The sequence below is a fragment of the Onychostruthus taczanowskii genome, unplaced genomic scaffold, assembly GCF_017590055.1.
Source record: "Onychostruthus taczanowskii isolate IOZ18803 unplaced genomic scaffold, ASM1759005v1 scaffold64, whole genome shotgun sequence".
NCBI classification, from domain to species: Eukaryota; Metazoa; Chordata; class Aves; order Passeriformes; family Passeridae; genus Onychostruthus; species Onychostruthus taczanowskii.
Genome location: NW_024504122.1, coordinates 3,202,520 through 3,220,010, shown reverse-complemented (window position 1 = coordinate 3,220,010; position 17,491 = coordinate 3,202,520). Strand labels below are relative to the sequence as shown.

The 17,491-nt window shown below is 49.7% G+C and overlaps 1 protein-coding gene across 1 annotated transcript in view; it reads right to left on the bottom strand.

Moving 5' to 3' along the window:
• Positions 1-1,789: 1,789 nt before the first annotated feature.
• The window catches only part of FBXW8 (F-box and WD repeat domain containing 8), a 55,474-nt gene continuing 39,772 nt past the window's right edge, over positions 1,790-17,491 (bottom strand). Inside the window, exons 8-11 of the mRNA XM_041420260.1 lie at positions 12,486-12,613; positions 6,558-6,731; positions 3,994-4,110; positions 1,790-3,327 (exon numbers count right to left, since the gene is read on the bottom strand). Of these exons, the coding sequence (XP_041276194.1) occupies positions 3,183-3,327; positions 3,994-4,110; positions 6,558-6,731; positions 12,486-12,613 (564 nt within the window). The 3' untranslated portion in view covers positions 1,790-3,182. The remainder of the gene's footprint in view (positions 3,328-3,993; positions 4,111-6,557; positions 6,732-12,485; positions 12,614-17,491) is intronic.

The following is a 17,491-nucleotide window of genomic DNA, read 5'->3' as shown; positions in this document are numbered from 1 at the left end:
ACATGGATTCCTGTGGCACACACACATGGATTCCTGTGGCACACACACATGGATTCCTGTGGCACACACACATGGATTCCTGTGGCACACACACATGGATTCCTGTGGCACACACACGCAGCTCCCTGTGGCAGACACAGATCCCTGTGGCACACACACATGGCTCCCTGTGGCACACCCAGATCCCTGTGATCCCACATTCCCTCCGAGCAGGGATCCCTCTCACCAGGACACAGGCTCCTCTTTTAACCTGAGGATCACTGCCCCCAGCAATGGACCCCAGAACCCTCAAGGCTTTTCATGCCAAACCATTTCCTGCTGTGCTGCCTTTGGGTTCTGCAGCCGTCCCTGACCCCTGTCTGAGGGCCACCAGCCTGGCAGTGGCACCAGTGTGAGCCTGAGCTCTGCCAGCTCAGCCCACTCTGCTCCAACGTGTCCTGCCTGCAGCTCCTGCACCCCAGCCCCTGAGCCCCCCAAGGCACATTTCCCTTCCCCGTGCCACCCCTGACCTGTGGGACAAAGCACTGGGCCCCTCCCTGCCACTGACTGCCACCAGTGGGCTGGAAGCTCCAAGGTGCCTTCTGTCCCCAGCCCAGCTGGGATGGTGACTCTGTTCCTGCTCTGGAAATGAAGGCAGGGGCTCCATTTCAATGCCCCCTTGGTGCCTCAGGTTTAGCTTTTATATTTTCAGATTCTGTGCTGCTTTAGTGTGTAGGTCTGGGCTTCATATTAGGGATGGTGAGCTCTGTGCACAGAGCAGGGAGACAAAGCAATTCCTGCTCCAGCTGGGCACCAAGGACAAATGATCCAAATCTCAGACCCAAGAGCACAAACCATGCGGGCTGAAGAGAGAAAAACAAGAAGGATGGGACTGCACGGGGAGCTGTGATTGGACAATAAACCCCAATGTGCAAATGGAGCAGAACTGATCAAAGTGAGAGACCCTGTGACCTGTTGTCCATTTTGGGAGCATTTTCGTTACTCTTGCGGGCAGCCCTGGCTGGACTCTTGTGCTGCCCAAGGTGGATCCATTGAGATCCTTTTAACAAATCCCTCCTCTATCCTTTAGCTCTGTCCAGCCTCTGTTCCAGGTCAGCCTGCACAGGGCTCACCCTGACCCCAAAGCTCAGCAGCCTCCAGCCCTGCTGAGCACCCAGGGGAGCAGGACACCATCCCTTCCCAGAGAGTCCCCTCGGGGACCTCTCCAACAGCCCGACATCCACATGAGCAGCCTGAGTTAAACACACCCACCCCTCTGCTGCGGTACAACCTTCCTCAATTAACTGCATTAATTAACAGGGAAAAGCCCCTAAGGAGCTGGGAGCTGTGGGGGGAGCCGCGGGGCTGCGGGGACAGAGGGACACCGGAGCTGCCCAGGAAGGGAACAGCCGCTCCAGGAGCTGCCATCCCCTTCCCGGGGCAGCCTGGCACGGCAGCAGCCTGGCACAGGCAGCAGCAGGAACGCGGGGGAGCGCTCCGGGAAAAGGGCACGGCACAAACTTATCGGCTCCTTGCAGCAGCGCGAGGGAGGAGGAACAAAGCTGCTCCCAGATAACGAGGAGAGATAAGGGCAAGGGAGAACAATGAGCTGGGAGCGCTCCCTGCTCAGCACACCGCTGGAGCAACCCCCAAAGTCATCCATGCTACAGAAACCGTGATTTATTTGTCAGGTTTCAGCTGAACTCTTGTCCAAACTGTGCATCCATAACACTCCCTGCTCTTCCAGGAATGGAGGGAGGGAGCTGGCTTCCCAGAAGGGCAGAAGAATAATAAAAAAACAGACCAAAGCTTTATGAAAGATTAAATTTATTGGTCAGACAGAATGGCTTTGCCCCTTGCACTTTTTGTGGATCACATGGAAAAAGGTAACTTAAAAACCTAAAATGTGACATTTTGGCCTAGGGGTCATGGGAAAGCACCCCAAGCCACAGAAGGAAAGCAGTGAAGGCCAGCTGTCTGCAGGGCTGCCTCAGTGCCAGCCCAGCCCCTCTCCTGCAGGTCTGGGCACATTCCTCCACCTCTCCCTCACTTCACACTGATTCCATTAACCCAGGAAAAAAGGTGTAAGTTAAAACTTAACCTCAATTTAACAGAACTGACACAGCTTCGGCTTGCATCAGTAAGTTTACAAGGGCAAATCACAATAAAATCGTTTTAAATCAGTAAAAAGATCCATGCAGGACTGGAGCTCTTGTTCCCCAAACTGGTTTTACCTGTCAGTGCTACCTGGGCTTGAAGTAAAGCCTCACTCTTCATTTCCACCTGAACAGCACCTCCTGCCCCTCACCCGGTGCTTCCCCACAGCTCTGGGGCTCAGGGAGGGCACTGTGGCCACCTCATCCCTTCTGTTCCATGATCAGTTCCCAGCCTGGAAGCAAGGACAGCACTGGAAACCCTCCAGGTGCTGTGGAAGGACATGATCCAGCCAAGAACACACCTGACAACCTGAGCCAGTTTTGTCCCAGTGAACAGGGGTCAGCTCACCCTAAAAGGCTCAGGAACAAAATTCCACAGACAGATGTACATATACAATTAGAAAACATTTGATCCAGGATTTTAAAGAATTTAAAAAATAAAAATTTATTCTAAAATAATTTTGATGTGTGTGTGTGTAGCCCTGCTGAGCTCCCAAGCATCCAGCCTGGCCTAGGGAACCTTCCCCTCCCTCCCTCCATCCCAATTCCCCTCCCAGCCACTGTAACCTTTTGTGCATGGTGCTGCTGTCCTGTTCCCAGGCACATCCCAGTGCACTCCAAGGAAAACAAGAACAAGCAGCGCAGTACTACGACAGACATTTCAAACATGTGGCTCAGCACATGCTTTTTCCAAGTCCCTGGTGATTTTTTTCCCTCTTGGGGTAAGCAAGAACTCCTCAGAGAGCTCCCATCCCTTCAGTGTCCCACTGTGGCTTCCTGACCAGGATGGGCCCTGCAGCATCTTTCCCACAAGCAGCAGGAATATTTTTGTTCACCCTGCAGTGCTCCCTGTCCCTGCTCAGCCTCTCCACTCCCCAGGCCGGGCCTCTGGACATGTCCAGAGTGACACACTGCAGCGGGGTGCTCCAGGGCAGCCCTGCCCTCTTTGGCTTCACATCCCAGGGCTTTGTGCAGCCCACCCCAGCTCCTGGGCTTGTCCCACCCGCGTTTTCCCTTGCCCTGGCTGGCCCAGAGCCGAGGAGGGCCCTAGATGCTGTCGTAGGGCACTGCCAGGCCGATGTTGTAGTTGTAACCCGACACCCCATCGTAGGAGGAGCGGCAGATGGGGAGGACGCTGTCCACGGCCAGCTGGTCCACGGAGAACTCGTAGGAATAAATGACCCCTCGGTACCTGTGTGCAAAACAACCAGGACACACCGTCTCACCTCAGCGGGAAAGCAAACAGAGGCAGGAATCACTGTAAAAACCATCGGAATGGAAAGAGGGGATGCTGCAGGAGCTGGATAAAACCCCCATCCCCTGTGCGGGAGGCTGAGCCCTTTGAACAGGGAAAGCTCCCTGCTGCCTCCTCGCAGGAACCTCCCAGGGCTGCTGAATCATTCCCTCCAGCCCCGCAGAGACGTGACTGTCATCTGCTGAAACATCTCCGGGCTCTCCAGCACGGGGGAAGATAAATACATTGGTATTTGATAGTTCAATTAGCACTAAAAGCCATTTGAGATGCAAATACCAAAACCTGCAGCTTAAATGCCAGTAGTTTTCCTTTAGGAGGAGACAGCATTACTAATACTTGGAGCATGGAGAGGGCTGCATTCCCTGCTTGGCTTCAGTGGACTTTACGTTCCCCTGCTGAGAAAAAAAAAGCTTTTTTTTTTTTTTGTGCTCAAGCAAATCAAGAGCCAATTCATCGCTTGTTTTATAAACCTTACCCTTAAAACTTTTTTTTTAATTTAATTTTTCTGCTGCTATACCCTCTCTGTAAGCACTCTGGGTGATGACTCAGGTGCTCAGGGTGCTATTTAAGAACAAAGCACATTGCTGAGGGCTGGTTTCTCACTTTCGGTGCAAGCTGGGGTCGTCCTCGGTGATGCTGGAGCCTCGGGGGTTCTTCTCCTCGGGGATGTTGGCAGTGATCAGGCTGTGGGAATTGAACCACACGTGGCGCACTGGATGTCTGGAAAACAGCCCAGATCACGGGGTGAGCGGCCACCTGCACTGGACTCCCAAAACCCGAGTGCTGGGACAGGACTGGCTTTGGATTAAACCCGGCGTGATTGAAATCAGCGCCCTCCCCGCGGCCAGAGGCGGCGAACTGCACTCCTGGCTCCTCCAGCCTGGAGCACATCCCACATCTTCTATCCCCATCTAGTGGGCTCTTCCCAGAACACACGAGAAGGCCAGAGAGTGCTGCTGGAAAGCTGGCACAGCAGCGGCCAGAGGGACGGATATGGGCTGGGCTGGGCTGGCTGCCCTGAGGACTGCAGCAGCCCCAGGAAGGGCTTCCCAAAAAAAGGGGAAGGACATCCCACACACCCTGCACTGAGCTGGTTTAGAAATGCACCATAAGGCACAAGCTAAGAGCCATGGAGTGGGGAAGGACCCACAGGGATCATGGATCCAGCTCCTGTCCCTGCCCAGACCCCCAACAACCCCCCCCTGTCCATCCCTGGCAGCGCTGTCCAAAGGCTCCTGGAGCTCTGGCAGCCTCGGGGCCGTGCCCATTCCCTGGGGAGCCTGGGCAGTGCCAGCACCCTCTGGGGAAGAGCCTTTTCCTGAGCTCAGCCTGCCTGCCCTGGCCCTGGAGCCATTCCCTGGCTCCTGTCCCTGTCCCAGAGCAGAGATCAGAGCTGCCCTCGGGAGGAGCTGCAGTTACTGAGGAGCTCTGAGCTCAGGCTCCTTTGCTCCAGCTGAACATTCCCAGTGAGCTCAGCTGCTCCTCCAGACCCTTCCCCATGCCCATGTCCCTCCTTTGGACACTCAAGTCAGGTCCTCACTCCCTTCCCTCCCACTGGTGAATAACTGAGCCCAAACCCAGGACCAGCACTTTGTGTTCAAGCAGGAGTCACTTCTCTCCTCAGCTGAGGATGGCTCATCTCCACACCCCAAATGTGTCTCCTGTCACCTCCCTCAACTCCTGCTCCTGTTTTCCATTCCTGGCAGGGGGCCACAGGCAGGGACAACAGCACACACCTTATCTAGGAAAGCCTTTTGATTGAAGTGGTCCTTCTGATTGCTCTATAGATTAAACACTGTTTTCTACCTGTTTAATCTAATGGTTTCACTTGGAGCACATCCCCGAGCTCAGCCCTGCCCTGCCTGCCCTGCTCCTGGAGCAGCACTAATGAACATGCCAAGGAGACAATCAATGGAATATTGTCCTTAATGCATCAGCCACATCACAACAGGCTTTATCATTCCCAGGGTCAACACACAAAGTGATACCTGCTATTAATCAATGACAACTCCAGCTTGAACTTCCCTGGCTGTAAATACCTCATCTAGCTCCTCTTTGGGGAAGATGCATTAAAACTAATAAAAAAAGAAAAAAACTAAATCAGGATTTATCTGTTCATTTTATGGATATCACTCAGACTTACAAGGGGCTAAACCCTTGAGTCTTTATCCAGACAAAGCCTGGGAATTGTGCTTTGATCAGGAAATCTTCACTTAGCTGTACAAAGTGTAAGCTCCAGGATGCTGATCTCTGCTTGTACTTTCAGTACTGTGCTCCTTGTGCTCAGTACAAACTGGTATCTCAATATTTAAATGAGTTTAAGTGCTTTGATCCCCACCATTAAGGGAAGCGTGGATGAGGTGAACAGAAGCACAGGGATTGTGACGGATGCACTGGATGGGGACAGCCAGAACCAGTCACTCTTGAAACAGCCAGTCCAGCATGTCAAACCCAAGGTTCCACAACTAAATAGAGGCTGGAGATGGGGCAGGGAGAAGTCACTGACTGAACTTCATGGAAAATCCAGGGGGAACAACTTCCCTGCTCCCCAACACCGACTGGAACACTCAGCTAATGAGTAAAAATGATGACAGGCCAAGACAGTGATGCCTCAGGTTTGAGCTTTTATATTTTTCAGACTCTGTGTGTGGGTCTGGGCTTCATATTAGGGGATGGTGAGCTCTCTGCACAAAGCAGGGAGACAAAACAATTCCTGCTCCAGCTGGGAACCAAGGACAAAAATGATCCAAATCTCAGGCCCAAGAGCACAAACCTGAAGAGAGAAAAACAAGCAGGATGGGACTGCATGGGCTGGAGCTGTAATTGTCTGATATGCAAATGGAGCAGAACTGATCAAAGTGAGAGACCCTGTGACCAGTTGTCCATTTTGGGACCATTTTGGGCTCACCTTGGATGTAGCCCTGGCTGGGCTCTTGTGCTGCCCAAGGTGGATCTATTGAGGAGATCCTTTTAATAAATCCCTCCTTTATCCTTTAGCTCTGTCTAGTCTCTGTTCCAGGCCAGCCTTCACAAGGCACCAACAGCTAAAGGGCCCTTCAGAAACACACAGGGCTCCATGTGAGGAGAGAACCTGTCCCCAAACCACACAGAACTCCCCCAAAACCCACTGCCACATCCCCCTTCCAGCCCCGAGAGCCGCGGGTTACCTGGCGTGCATCTCCCAGAGCTTGGTGGCCATGCGCTGGTCCCACACGCACACCAGGCCCTCCTCCCCTCCGCTGACCACCTTCCACTCGTCCATCTGCACGGCACACACGCCCAGCTGGTGCCCGTGCATGGAGCACACGGCCTCGCCGTGCCGCAGGTCGAACACCCTCACCCTGGGGAAACAGGAATGAGGCACACACAGGCAACTCTTCAGCTACTCCATCCAGAACTGGCTGGGTGGCCAGCCCAGAGAGCGGTGGGGAATGGTGCTGTGTCCACCTGGGGCCAGGAACCAGGGGTGTCCCTCAGGGCTCTGTGCTGGGGCCAGCTCTGGTCAGTGTTTTTATTGATGAATGGATGAGGGGGTTGAGTCTTTCATTAGTAAATCTGCAGATGACACTGAGCTGGGAGCGTGTGTCCATCTGTTGGAAGGTAGGAGGGCTCTGCAGGGAGACGAGGAACGATTGGAGGGATGGGCAGAGTCCAATAGGATGAAGTTTAACAAGTCCAAGTGCCAAGTCCTGCATTTTGGCCACAATAACCCCCTGTAACTTTATAGGCTGGGGACGGTGTGGCTGGACAGTGCTCAGGTGGAAAGGGACCTGGCGGTGCTGGTGACAGCCGGCTGAACGTGAGCCAGCAGTGTGCCCAGGTGGCCAAGAAGGCCATCCTTTCCCTGTACTCAGCACTGGTGAGGGCACACCTCGAGTTCTCTGGCCAGTTCTGGGCCCTCCATTTGGGAAGGACGTTGAGACGTTCGAGCGCGTCCAGAGGGAGCAACGAGGCTGGAGAGGGGCTGGGAACACAAACCCTGAGAGGAACCGCTGGGGGTGCTCAGCCTGGAGAAAAGGAGACTCAGAGGTGACCTTATCACTCTCTACAGCTCCCTGAAAGGTGGCTGTGCTCAGCTGGGGCTGGGCTCTTTCTCCAGGAACTGACAGAACCAGAGGACACAGCCTCAAGCTGCCTCAAGGGAAATTTAGGTTGGATATTAGGAAAAAGTTTTTACAGAAAGGGTGATAAAGTTCTGGAATGGCTGCCCGGGGAGGTGGTGGAGTCACCATCCCTGGATGTGTTTAACAAAGCCTGGATGTGGCACTGGGTGCCAGGGTTTAGGTGAGCTGTTGGGGCTGGGCTGGACTCGATGATCTTGAAGGTCTCTTCCTACCTGGTCATTCTGTGAATCTGTGAATATTTATTACATGCTGGACACATGGGGAGTAACCTCCCAGAGCCATGTGCAAAGAGTCACAAACTCCTGCTCTCTATTTATCCAAAATGGTTTCTACAATTCTTTTTACATAAACAATTAACTCTCACTTGGTATTATAATTAGCTGAATGTCCATTATGGCTGTGCAATTGTCCCTTTTAAGTGGGCTGCTGGGCTTTTGAAGAGGAAGTAAGACCTCTTCCTCATGCTAAACTCTACACCTGTGTCAAGCTGGCAGGACTCCTTGGCCTGCTGGTCACAGTCCAAACCTCCTCTCATTCTTAGAAGTCAATATTTATGATTTCTGCACTCTTACAATACTCCATATATCACCTGTTATTCCCAACCTTGTTTCAGTTATTCAATTAATTTCCTTGTTAAGCTTTATATAATCTTTGCTAACTGCATTTCAAACTTAGCCCCTAAATTAATTTAAGCTCTTAATTAAAAGATATATCTATTTTTCACTATCTTAGTTGCATTGCTAGCTCAACCCCTGGACTCATAAAGACAGCTCTGGACATGCAGCCCGTGGTTCTCCTGGCAGGGGCTGACAGCTGCTGTGTGGGCCAGAGAGAGTCAGATGGAGAAGAGGTGCTAAGAGTCCCTTAAAGGAATTCTATCAAGGTCGTTGACATGGAAACTGGAAAGAAGAAAAGATAAACGAGGGGGCCTGCAGTTGGACATGGCTGAAAACAGCAGTGGAGACCACTCTGTGCCAGTGAGCACTGTGTGGATTTGTTGTGGCCAATGAATAAACCTTCTGAGAAGGTATAAAAGGCAGCATTCTGCTAGAATAAACAGAGAGAAGCCTTCTGAAAGGCATGGTGTTCTTCTCTGGGTTGTGACTGTCTCAACAGTGACAGGTTCTGACAGCACAAAGATTTGGGGTTATGGAAACACATCTGGGACAGCAGCAGAGCCACTGCTGCTCCACAGCTGGAAAGGCAGTGAGGCACATCCTCCTCACCACTGAATTTTCACCCTGACTTCTGCGATCAAAGATTTTTTTCAGGCAGATTTCTCCCACCACACAGGACCTCTCTGAGTCTTTGCAGGCTTTAGGACCTAAAGAGGGCTCTGGGGTCTCAGCACAGGAAGGACCTGGAGCTGCTGGAGAGAGTCCAGAGGAGCCATGGAGATGCTCCAAGGGCTGGAGCCCCTCTGCTCTGGAGCCAGGCTGGGAGAGCTGGGGGTGCTCACCTGGAGAGGAGAAGGCTCCAGGGAGAGTTCAGAGCCCCTTGCAGGGCCTGAAGGGGCTCCAGGAGAGCTGGAGAGGGACTGGGGACGAGGGATGGAGGGACAGGACACAGGGAATGGCTCCCACTGCCAGAGGGCAGGGATGGGATATTGGTGAGGAATTTTTCCCTGTAAGCACAGATTGAAGCTGTGGCTGCCCCTGGATCCCTGGCAGTGCCCAAGGCCAGGCTGGACATTGGAGCTTAGAGCACCCTGGGACAGTGGAAAGTGTTCCTGCCCAGGGCAGGGGTGGGACTGGATGGGCTTTAACTTCCCTCCCCAGCCATTCCATGATTCTATGAGTTATGATATAAAATAAAAGTGACATTTGGATAAAGCTCCTCTCTCTGTGCCTCCCAAATCATCAGCAATGCCATGAGGCATGGAACACCCAGTTTGGACACACTGCTAACAATCCCACCCCCCTGACACATGCCCACATCCACTATGGACCAGGGGTGGTATTATTACCAGGATCAAGGAAAGGATTATTACTACAAAGATTTCAGAGGAGATTTTATGTGTGGCAATTCAAAAGACAAGTCAGGGAATTACAGGTTCATACCCTTGACTTAATCACCAATATCCAAAGCAAGCACCCAGCAATCAGGATCTGCTTTACTTCAAAAATAAAACTGACTGTGGCCAGTTTTTAGGTACATCTGATTTTTGGACATTATTGACCACCCAGACAAAGCACTTTGAAGAGAAATAAATTGAAGACTCAGACAGAAGCAGAACTACAAAGACCTTAGGATTCCAAGCACTGCCACAAGGCCACAATACCAGTTAGAGCTAATGGTGTTAAGTTTTAAACCCAGCTCATATCACAAAGGAGTGTGGGTGGGGTTTGATCCTTATTTATCAAGATTAAGAGATAAAGCAAAGTACATGAATAAACAAAAAATGCAGCAAGTGAAAACAGAAGGAAAAGGGAAACACTGATCTCAGGCTTGAGAAGAAGCCAGAGCAAGTTCCTCCCAGCTGATGGCCATCAGGAACAAACCCATCAGGTACACATTAATCCCAGAAAAAGCCAAAACACACTTGTTCCAACACATTAACTGTACTTCATTCCATACCCCTGCTACGATGCTAATGGTGCTGCAAGTCCTTCCTCTCCCCTTCTCCAGCGGAGATTGCATCATATGATTTTACAAAGAACACATTTCAGGGACTGAGAGACAAGGCAGCAGAGCAGGCCAGAGCTCCAGCAGAGCAGCATCCATCTGACAAGGAGGAGAACACGCTGGAGAACCCTCTGTGTGCAACAGCCCGTCCCACAGCATGAGGGGCAAGGATTCCTCCCTCCCCAGCTCCGGCAGAGAGGAGCTCTGGCTCCAGCCTGGGAGAGGATGGGGTGTTTGGAAGGGCTCCCTCCTGGAGCTCTCCCCATTCTCCTGTGTGTGTTCTCCCAGCAAGCAAAGCTGCTCCTGTTTGGAAAGCACAGCTGGAAGCCGGGATATGAGCTAGCCCTGCTCATCCTGTGAGGAAGCACCCAGCTTTCAGGCAGGTGTCCATGCTGGCACACCCCTGGGAGAACCAGAGGCACACCTGGCTGCTCAGATGTGCCTTAAGGAAGAAAAGGAACAATGTTTTGCCAATCCCACGTGATGCTGTAACACAGAGCTGGCCCAGCACGTCCTGCCCGGACAGCTGGGCTCAGTGGGAGCGCTTCGGACTCATCCCAGCTCCAGGGAGGTGTTCTGGAGGCCAGGCTTGGCCCCTCCTGTCAGACTGCCTTGGGAGCAAACTGCCTGGCCTTCAGGAGAGCCTGGAACACGTTTGGATCCACACCTTTCTGGGTTTGCCATATGTTTGCTTTCCCAACACTCCTCTCCAGCCCAGCTCCCACCAAGGCAAAGCAGGATCAGCACAGCTCCCTGCTAGGAGAGGAGGCCTCTTGCCAGAACAAAGCACAGCTCAGGAATCAAATCAATCAGCAGTGCTTCAGCAGGAATTTCAGATGGAAAGACAGATTTTACAGGTCCTACCAAAACCATTTCGTGAGTATTACTTTGCAAAATCATGGTTTTGAGTAAAAGAAGGGCAGATTCAGGTGAAATTGGGAAATGGCTGTATTTAATTCAAGCAGTAACTTCTCTCTCTGGCCAGCAGCAGCCTGAGCTCCCAGGGCAAGGTCCCTGTTTCATAAACTCACTTCATAATGTGGCCGTGGAGATTCCAGTCTCGTTCCACCTGTGGATGCCCAGCACCTTCCTGCAGCATCACAGGAGGGTGTGACCTCTGAGGTGCTCTGCTCCTGCCCCTGGATGCCAAACTTATCTTCCCAACTGTTCATCCCTGACTCCTTGCTGTTCCAGTGACATCCAACCCCCTGAACTCAGCCAGTGCTAAAGGTGAGAACCCCTAAAGCTTTCTGGAGGGGAAGGGCACAGACATCCACTCTGCTATAAAGGGGAGGGATATCAACTCCAGCTCTTCTCCTGACATCGTGCATGAGATCAAAACTGGAGGTAACTTTACTGGGGTGCTTTGGAAAATCAATTATCTGCTTTTAGAGGGAAAAAACCTCCCAGGGATTCAATTCCACTTGTCAAACTTCAGCTATTTCCTTTACCCTCCTTGCTGAGAAAGTGTGAGGCTTGCTCACACTCCCTATTCTCTGGGAAGGAAAAAAAAAAGCTGTTTGACAAAATAATCATTTTTGCAAGCTGCTGCACTGGCGGGACAGAGGTCTGGGATTTGGCAGAGGGAAGTGCCCGCCTTCCAATCTGATCCCAGCACCAGAGCAGAGCACCACCTGCAGCCTGGTGCCCAGTGTGGAAAGGAGGAGGGAAGGAAGCAGGAGTCATTAGAGACTGGCTCCTGGCCATCCCACATCTCCTTTGGTGCACTGGATCAGACCCCACAAACGACTCGCCAAAAAAAGGAAATCTAAAAATTGGACTCAAAGGGTCTTTTTAAGCACTTTAATCCTTTTGCACTGCCTGCTCCCAGCGCGGCCATTCCTGGCAGCAGACACTGAGCTGGGAAAATCCTACTCCCCAAGCCAAGGAGCTCAAGAGAAAGCTGCTAATCAGCTAAATAGAAGCTGGAATCTGTTCATATGAAAGTCTCTTTTTTTCTCTGTCACCTGAGGGATATCACAGTGTTCCGAAATACACTTTTGACATCATTTGGCAGTAGGGCTCATCTCATCCTCCATGATTCATCCCTTAGGTTATTTTTTTAATATCAGAAAGTGAGCTCTTAAATGCCAAACTCATTTTGCGGGTGGCGGTGGGGAAGTGGAAGAGATTCCAAGTGGTCTCACTGGGCTGTGCACCAACTGCCTCCACCAAATGGCTCAGAAAGCTCCTCTTCCCATGGAGCTTCCCAGACAAAGCACACTGACAGCCACATCCAACTATTACCTAATAGTTTGTTCCTCAACTTCATGGAAACACGAGGGGAGAAAGCAATTCCAGCAGGGCCAGATGTAGGACAGGGAGCTGGAGCTGGGGATCACTTACCTTCTGTCCTTGTTGCCTGTCACCAGCATGTTGGGGGGGCTGCTGCGGAGGTTGACACATGAGAAGTCACCTATGGAGTTGCCCACCTTGGTCACACACTGGTTTGTTTCCAGGTTGTAAAGGAGGATCTGGCAGAGAGGGAATAAAACACCACATCAGTTCAGCAGGAGCACCACAACAACACTTTGCTGCCCCACAAAACAAGAGCTGTGACCACCAGAGGTGTTCTGCAGGACTTGTTTCTTGATATGTAAAACAGAACCAAGAGACAGATCCACCCCTGTGAAGAAAGGCAATGACACCTTCAGAAATAAGGAATTCGGGTTTCCCAGTGGGATCCAGCAACAAGCAGGGATGCACTCCCAGAATGGCCAGGCACAGCTCTCAGGCAAACCACACAGGTGAAATCTTCGGGGTTACAGGAAAAGCTAAGGGTTTCCTCATCAATTTTAGTGTTTGAGAGAGCAGTAAAAGCAAACAGCACCAGCCCTGAGGAGGTCTGGACAGATGGAGAGTGAGAAGCAGATCTGGTCAAGTGCAGCAGGAACTGCAGGGCAGAGCTGAGCACAGCCCTGCTGAGAGCCTGGGTGCCCTCACTCCACACACACACACACACACACACACACACACACACAAACATACAGAAATGTCACATCTGAAGTGGCAGCTCAGATGGGAAAGGCAGAAAAACAACTCTGATTTTAGGCAGCATCTGAGATGATTCAACCAGAGCCTGGATGAGAAGCACGAGTTGTTCCCTGTCCGTTCCCACTCCTCTCCTCAATCAGTTTAATCATGTTTGCTGCCCTTCCTGTGGGGCCAGATCAGATCTGTCTGCTTGGGCCTTTCAATTTAGGAGAACAAATATTTTTAGAAACAGAAAAACACACTGGTCAAAGCCCAGTGGAGCTCAGTGCTGCACCTGGCTTTATATAACTTCATAAACATGATTAAATTTCATGGTGATGCTTGCTGAAATGAAAAGAAACCTTGTGACCATGAGAAGAGTTAATGGTATTTAAAACATCAGAAGAACCCCACAGCTTCCATGGCAACATCAGCATGGCCATGTCAACGTCACATCAATATTCTTTATTTCTAATTTGCTGATGATGGCCACGTGCAGCTCAATAAATATTGCACTATCTGGATAGATTATTTCAACATTTGCCAGAACAGCAGCACTGATGCTGCCTGGCCTTTTATTTCCTAACTGTGCCATTTCAGAGATCTGAAAGGTGAATTAAGAGAGCAGGAGAGGATCATTCTGTGATGGAGGCCCCTGGGCAACCAAAGTGCAGCTTTGAAGATCTCAAGGAACAGGGCAAAGAGAGACAGAGAATTTGCAGGTTTCTTTCACCTGCCCTTCTCCCAGGTAATGACCAGGCAAATTCAGACATATTTCAGCTCCCTGTTAGGATCAACACATCCACATCCAACTTCCTTAGGTGTCCCTAAGACTTATAATTTCCCAATTAGTTCTTTGTGAAGCTGTCTCAAAAAACATGGCATTTTTCATCCTTGAGACCCAAAAACCCAAAGCAAGGATGACCTTTGTTGGAAAACCTAGGACATGAAAGTTAAATTCAAATAAAAATTAATTTAAACTTCCACCCCAAGGAAAAAGCTGCTACAAACTGCATGGCAATGTTAGTGTTTGAGGTAAAAACCAGTTTACAGCCTGTTCTCACTTCAACCCAGCTCCCAACAGCTCAGTAACCAAACCCACAGATAATGATGTTCTGGCAAAGTCACCTCGAAGGGTTCTCAGTGCTAAGGAAATTAATATCTGTGCCTGGCAACCCAAACTTCTCCTTGGAAAGTTTGGAACAAAAGACAAAGACAATAAACTGCTGAATTCAGCTTAAGAAAGAACTGACAGGGTCAGGAGCAATGCATTCCAGCTCCCAGTTGGGCCCTTCCCAGCTGGATGTTAAAACTCCAGAGGGGAGAGGGCCAAAAGCTGCTTTCTTAAAAGTCCCCTGGGGCTGATACTTGCAGTGAACATCCATAAACTATTAATTTATCTAAATGACCAGAGCTCCCATCTCTGCTATAAACATAGGATACATACTTGAACATCTAGCCACGGCCATGAAAGGCTGGAATGAAAAATTGCACTGGAAGATTCCCATGTAACATTTCCAGGTTACATTTGCTCTGCCTGCAGCCCCATGGCAAAGCTCACAGGTAAGAGCAGCTGGAAAAAAAGACTTATTTCTCCTCACATAACTTGCAGGTGGCCAGCAATTTAAAGTGTTTGCATCTAAGAATCTGTAAAAAAAAAAGGGTTGACACCCACAAAGATGGAAGAAAAGCTTGTACCATCTTCTCCTACCCCCTTCAATTCCTTCTCATGCCCATCTCTCCTCTTTTAAAGGTTGTTTATTTTAACCATCAATCTTGTTATTGATTTAAATTTATTTTAACTTTTATCACGCACAAATGTTTTTCTAACCAATTAGTCCCATCACTGGAGGAGTCTCTGTGCTTTTCAGTATCCAGGTTTTGCCCATCTCAAAATTCAACCTGTCTTGAGCAGTTCCATGACCTGCAAATTAATTTCAAACCCTTATCCTGACCAATTGATAAGTAAAGAAGCTAAAAGCACTCAGAATGCTCACGTCTGAATAATAATTTCCTGGAGACAGGGATTTAAAAGCACACTGATGACAATTCTGAAGTTGCTGGAACACCTCTGATGAGCTCTCCTGTAATATCCCAAGGCAAGAAGGATTTTCCTTACAAAGGCCAAGGAGAGAGAATGGAAATACCTGGTCAATAGGGACTTGAAATAAGGGCCTGTGTGTTAAAGGGCAGATAAAGCATAAGATCTCTGGGAGGTTTATAATCCTATAATGCACACTGCAAAGGGATTACCCTTTTAAAGGTATTTATAATCCTATAATGGACACCCAAGCCCAGTGACCTAATAGGTACCGAACTGAGGGAAGTGAACCAAGAGCATTTGGGTGTGAAATGAAGAACCCTGGGATAACACACTAACGAGCAGCCCTGGCCCCTCTGGGACCTCAGGGAGGAAAAGCATTAAAGACCCCGCGCAGACAGCACCGGGATCCAACGCCCCAAATAAAAAGTGTCACCTATTAACATTGGCCAAATGAAAAGTCCAAGTTGTTGGCCAAGAGCCAGGCAATCTCCCTGAATGCTTAATAATTCAACAAGCCAGGAATAGCCAGAGCACCTCCAGCATTCTGTTTAGTTAAAGACCACAGAGATTAGCAAACACATTATCCATCTCCGAGGCGATCCCTTCCCTGTTACAAGTCCCTTAACGACCTTTACCATCCCTCCCTCTCTCTCTCTCTCTTTTAATAAGGCTGAGCAAATGGGACTTCATTTCAGCCCACTGCCACAGACTGGGGGTATTAATTATTCATGCTCATAGTCTCCCCTTTGTTAAGGCAGTGCATTAGACTAATTCCCCTCTTTACTGGGTGACTTGGGCACGGCTCAGCCTGTGGCTGCTCCTCTGGGACGGACACGCCGGGAACCCGGCAAATGCACCAGCCCAGGCACGGGAAAAAAGGCAAAGTTACTGCTCTGCACAGAATTGCAGAGTGGTGGGGACATGGAACTCTCTTTAAATGCTGTCCAAGAACTCGTGAAAGATGCCTGAAATGAATTCCCAAAGAATTAAGGGCTCTGGAGCCAGAAGAGCTGAGCTGTGAGCTTTGTTACATCTCGCTGCTAAGTGAGGTCAAGCGTGGTCGATGCACTCTGCTTGAGACACTTCCAAGAAAAACCAAGGAACTGTAGGAAATGCTGCTGATGGAACTCTTCCATGCATGGCCAAAACCCCAGCAGGTGTTCTGGGATGCTGTGTTGTTGGAGATGTCTTTTTTGGACAGAACATTAAAACAACAAATCCCTGAGCGCTTGTTATCAAAGAGCCTGTGGTACTTTCAACAAGAGCTGGGGTGTCCATCCCACTGTCCTGGATGGCAGCCAGCACACGCCTGCTCTGGGAAGAGCTGCTTTCCCTCTCCCTCTCCCTTCCCAGCCCATTCCTGCCTCCTGTCCACAGGAACAGCGTGGGGCAGCTGGAGACCGAGCTGTGTCTCACAACTGGGTGAATCCCTCTGTGCGTTGGTTCTTATTATTCTTATTCTCTGAATTTGGTTCTTATTTAGATGCAGTGTTGGAGGGAGGATCATAAACATCAGCAAAAAGCACATTGTAAAACCACACTCAAACCCTACATCCTTCTCCTCACTGAACAACACACAGGATCCATTACAGAAGCACTTTTTCAGAAAGAACCATCCAGGGTTGAGGTTTCTGTCATTTCAAGGAAAATAAAACCACCCTGAGCTGCTCAGAGTGGCAGTGGATCAAGCAGCAAGCGTGAGAACAGAATTTACATTTATTTTCAAATTATATTTCTCCCCTTTGCTTCTGTCCAGCCCCCTGCCAATTGAAAAAAACATTGCCTGAATACACACAAATATTGCCAATGAAAAAGGGGCTGTGAAATTCCAAGTCCACCATAAATAAAAAGGGATCTGGTTTCTGCTCAGGTCAAACCCATTCAATCCAGAGGGTACCTACAAAAGCAGGAATATGCATTTGTGGAGGAACTCATCAAATTAAACACAACATATGGTACACACTGCTGCAAGTTTGGATTTTATTTCTAAAGTGATGTGGAAAACAAGAATATTTTTAAAGTTTACAAGCCCCAGGGGCACAGTTTCCCAGTGCAAATGTATTGGATTGCCTACTGTAAATATGGCACATAGCACTGCAACAACAACAAAAACAATCTGACTGTTAACAAATGCAAGGTCAGCACGCTGATACTTGTGCACACAGATAAGTGTTCTGGCTCCATAAATTTCAAGATGAGCTAAGATTTAAAAGGAGCAGCTGAAGGAGACAGACAGACAATCAGAGAGAAAGAAAAAGAGTAAATCAAACACAAAACAGCCAGTTAAAAAAATAAATAAATAAAAAAGCAGTTAATATCCATGAATAATGGATGT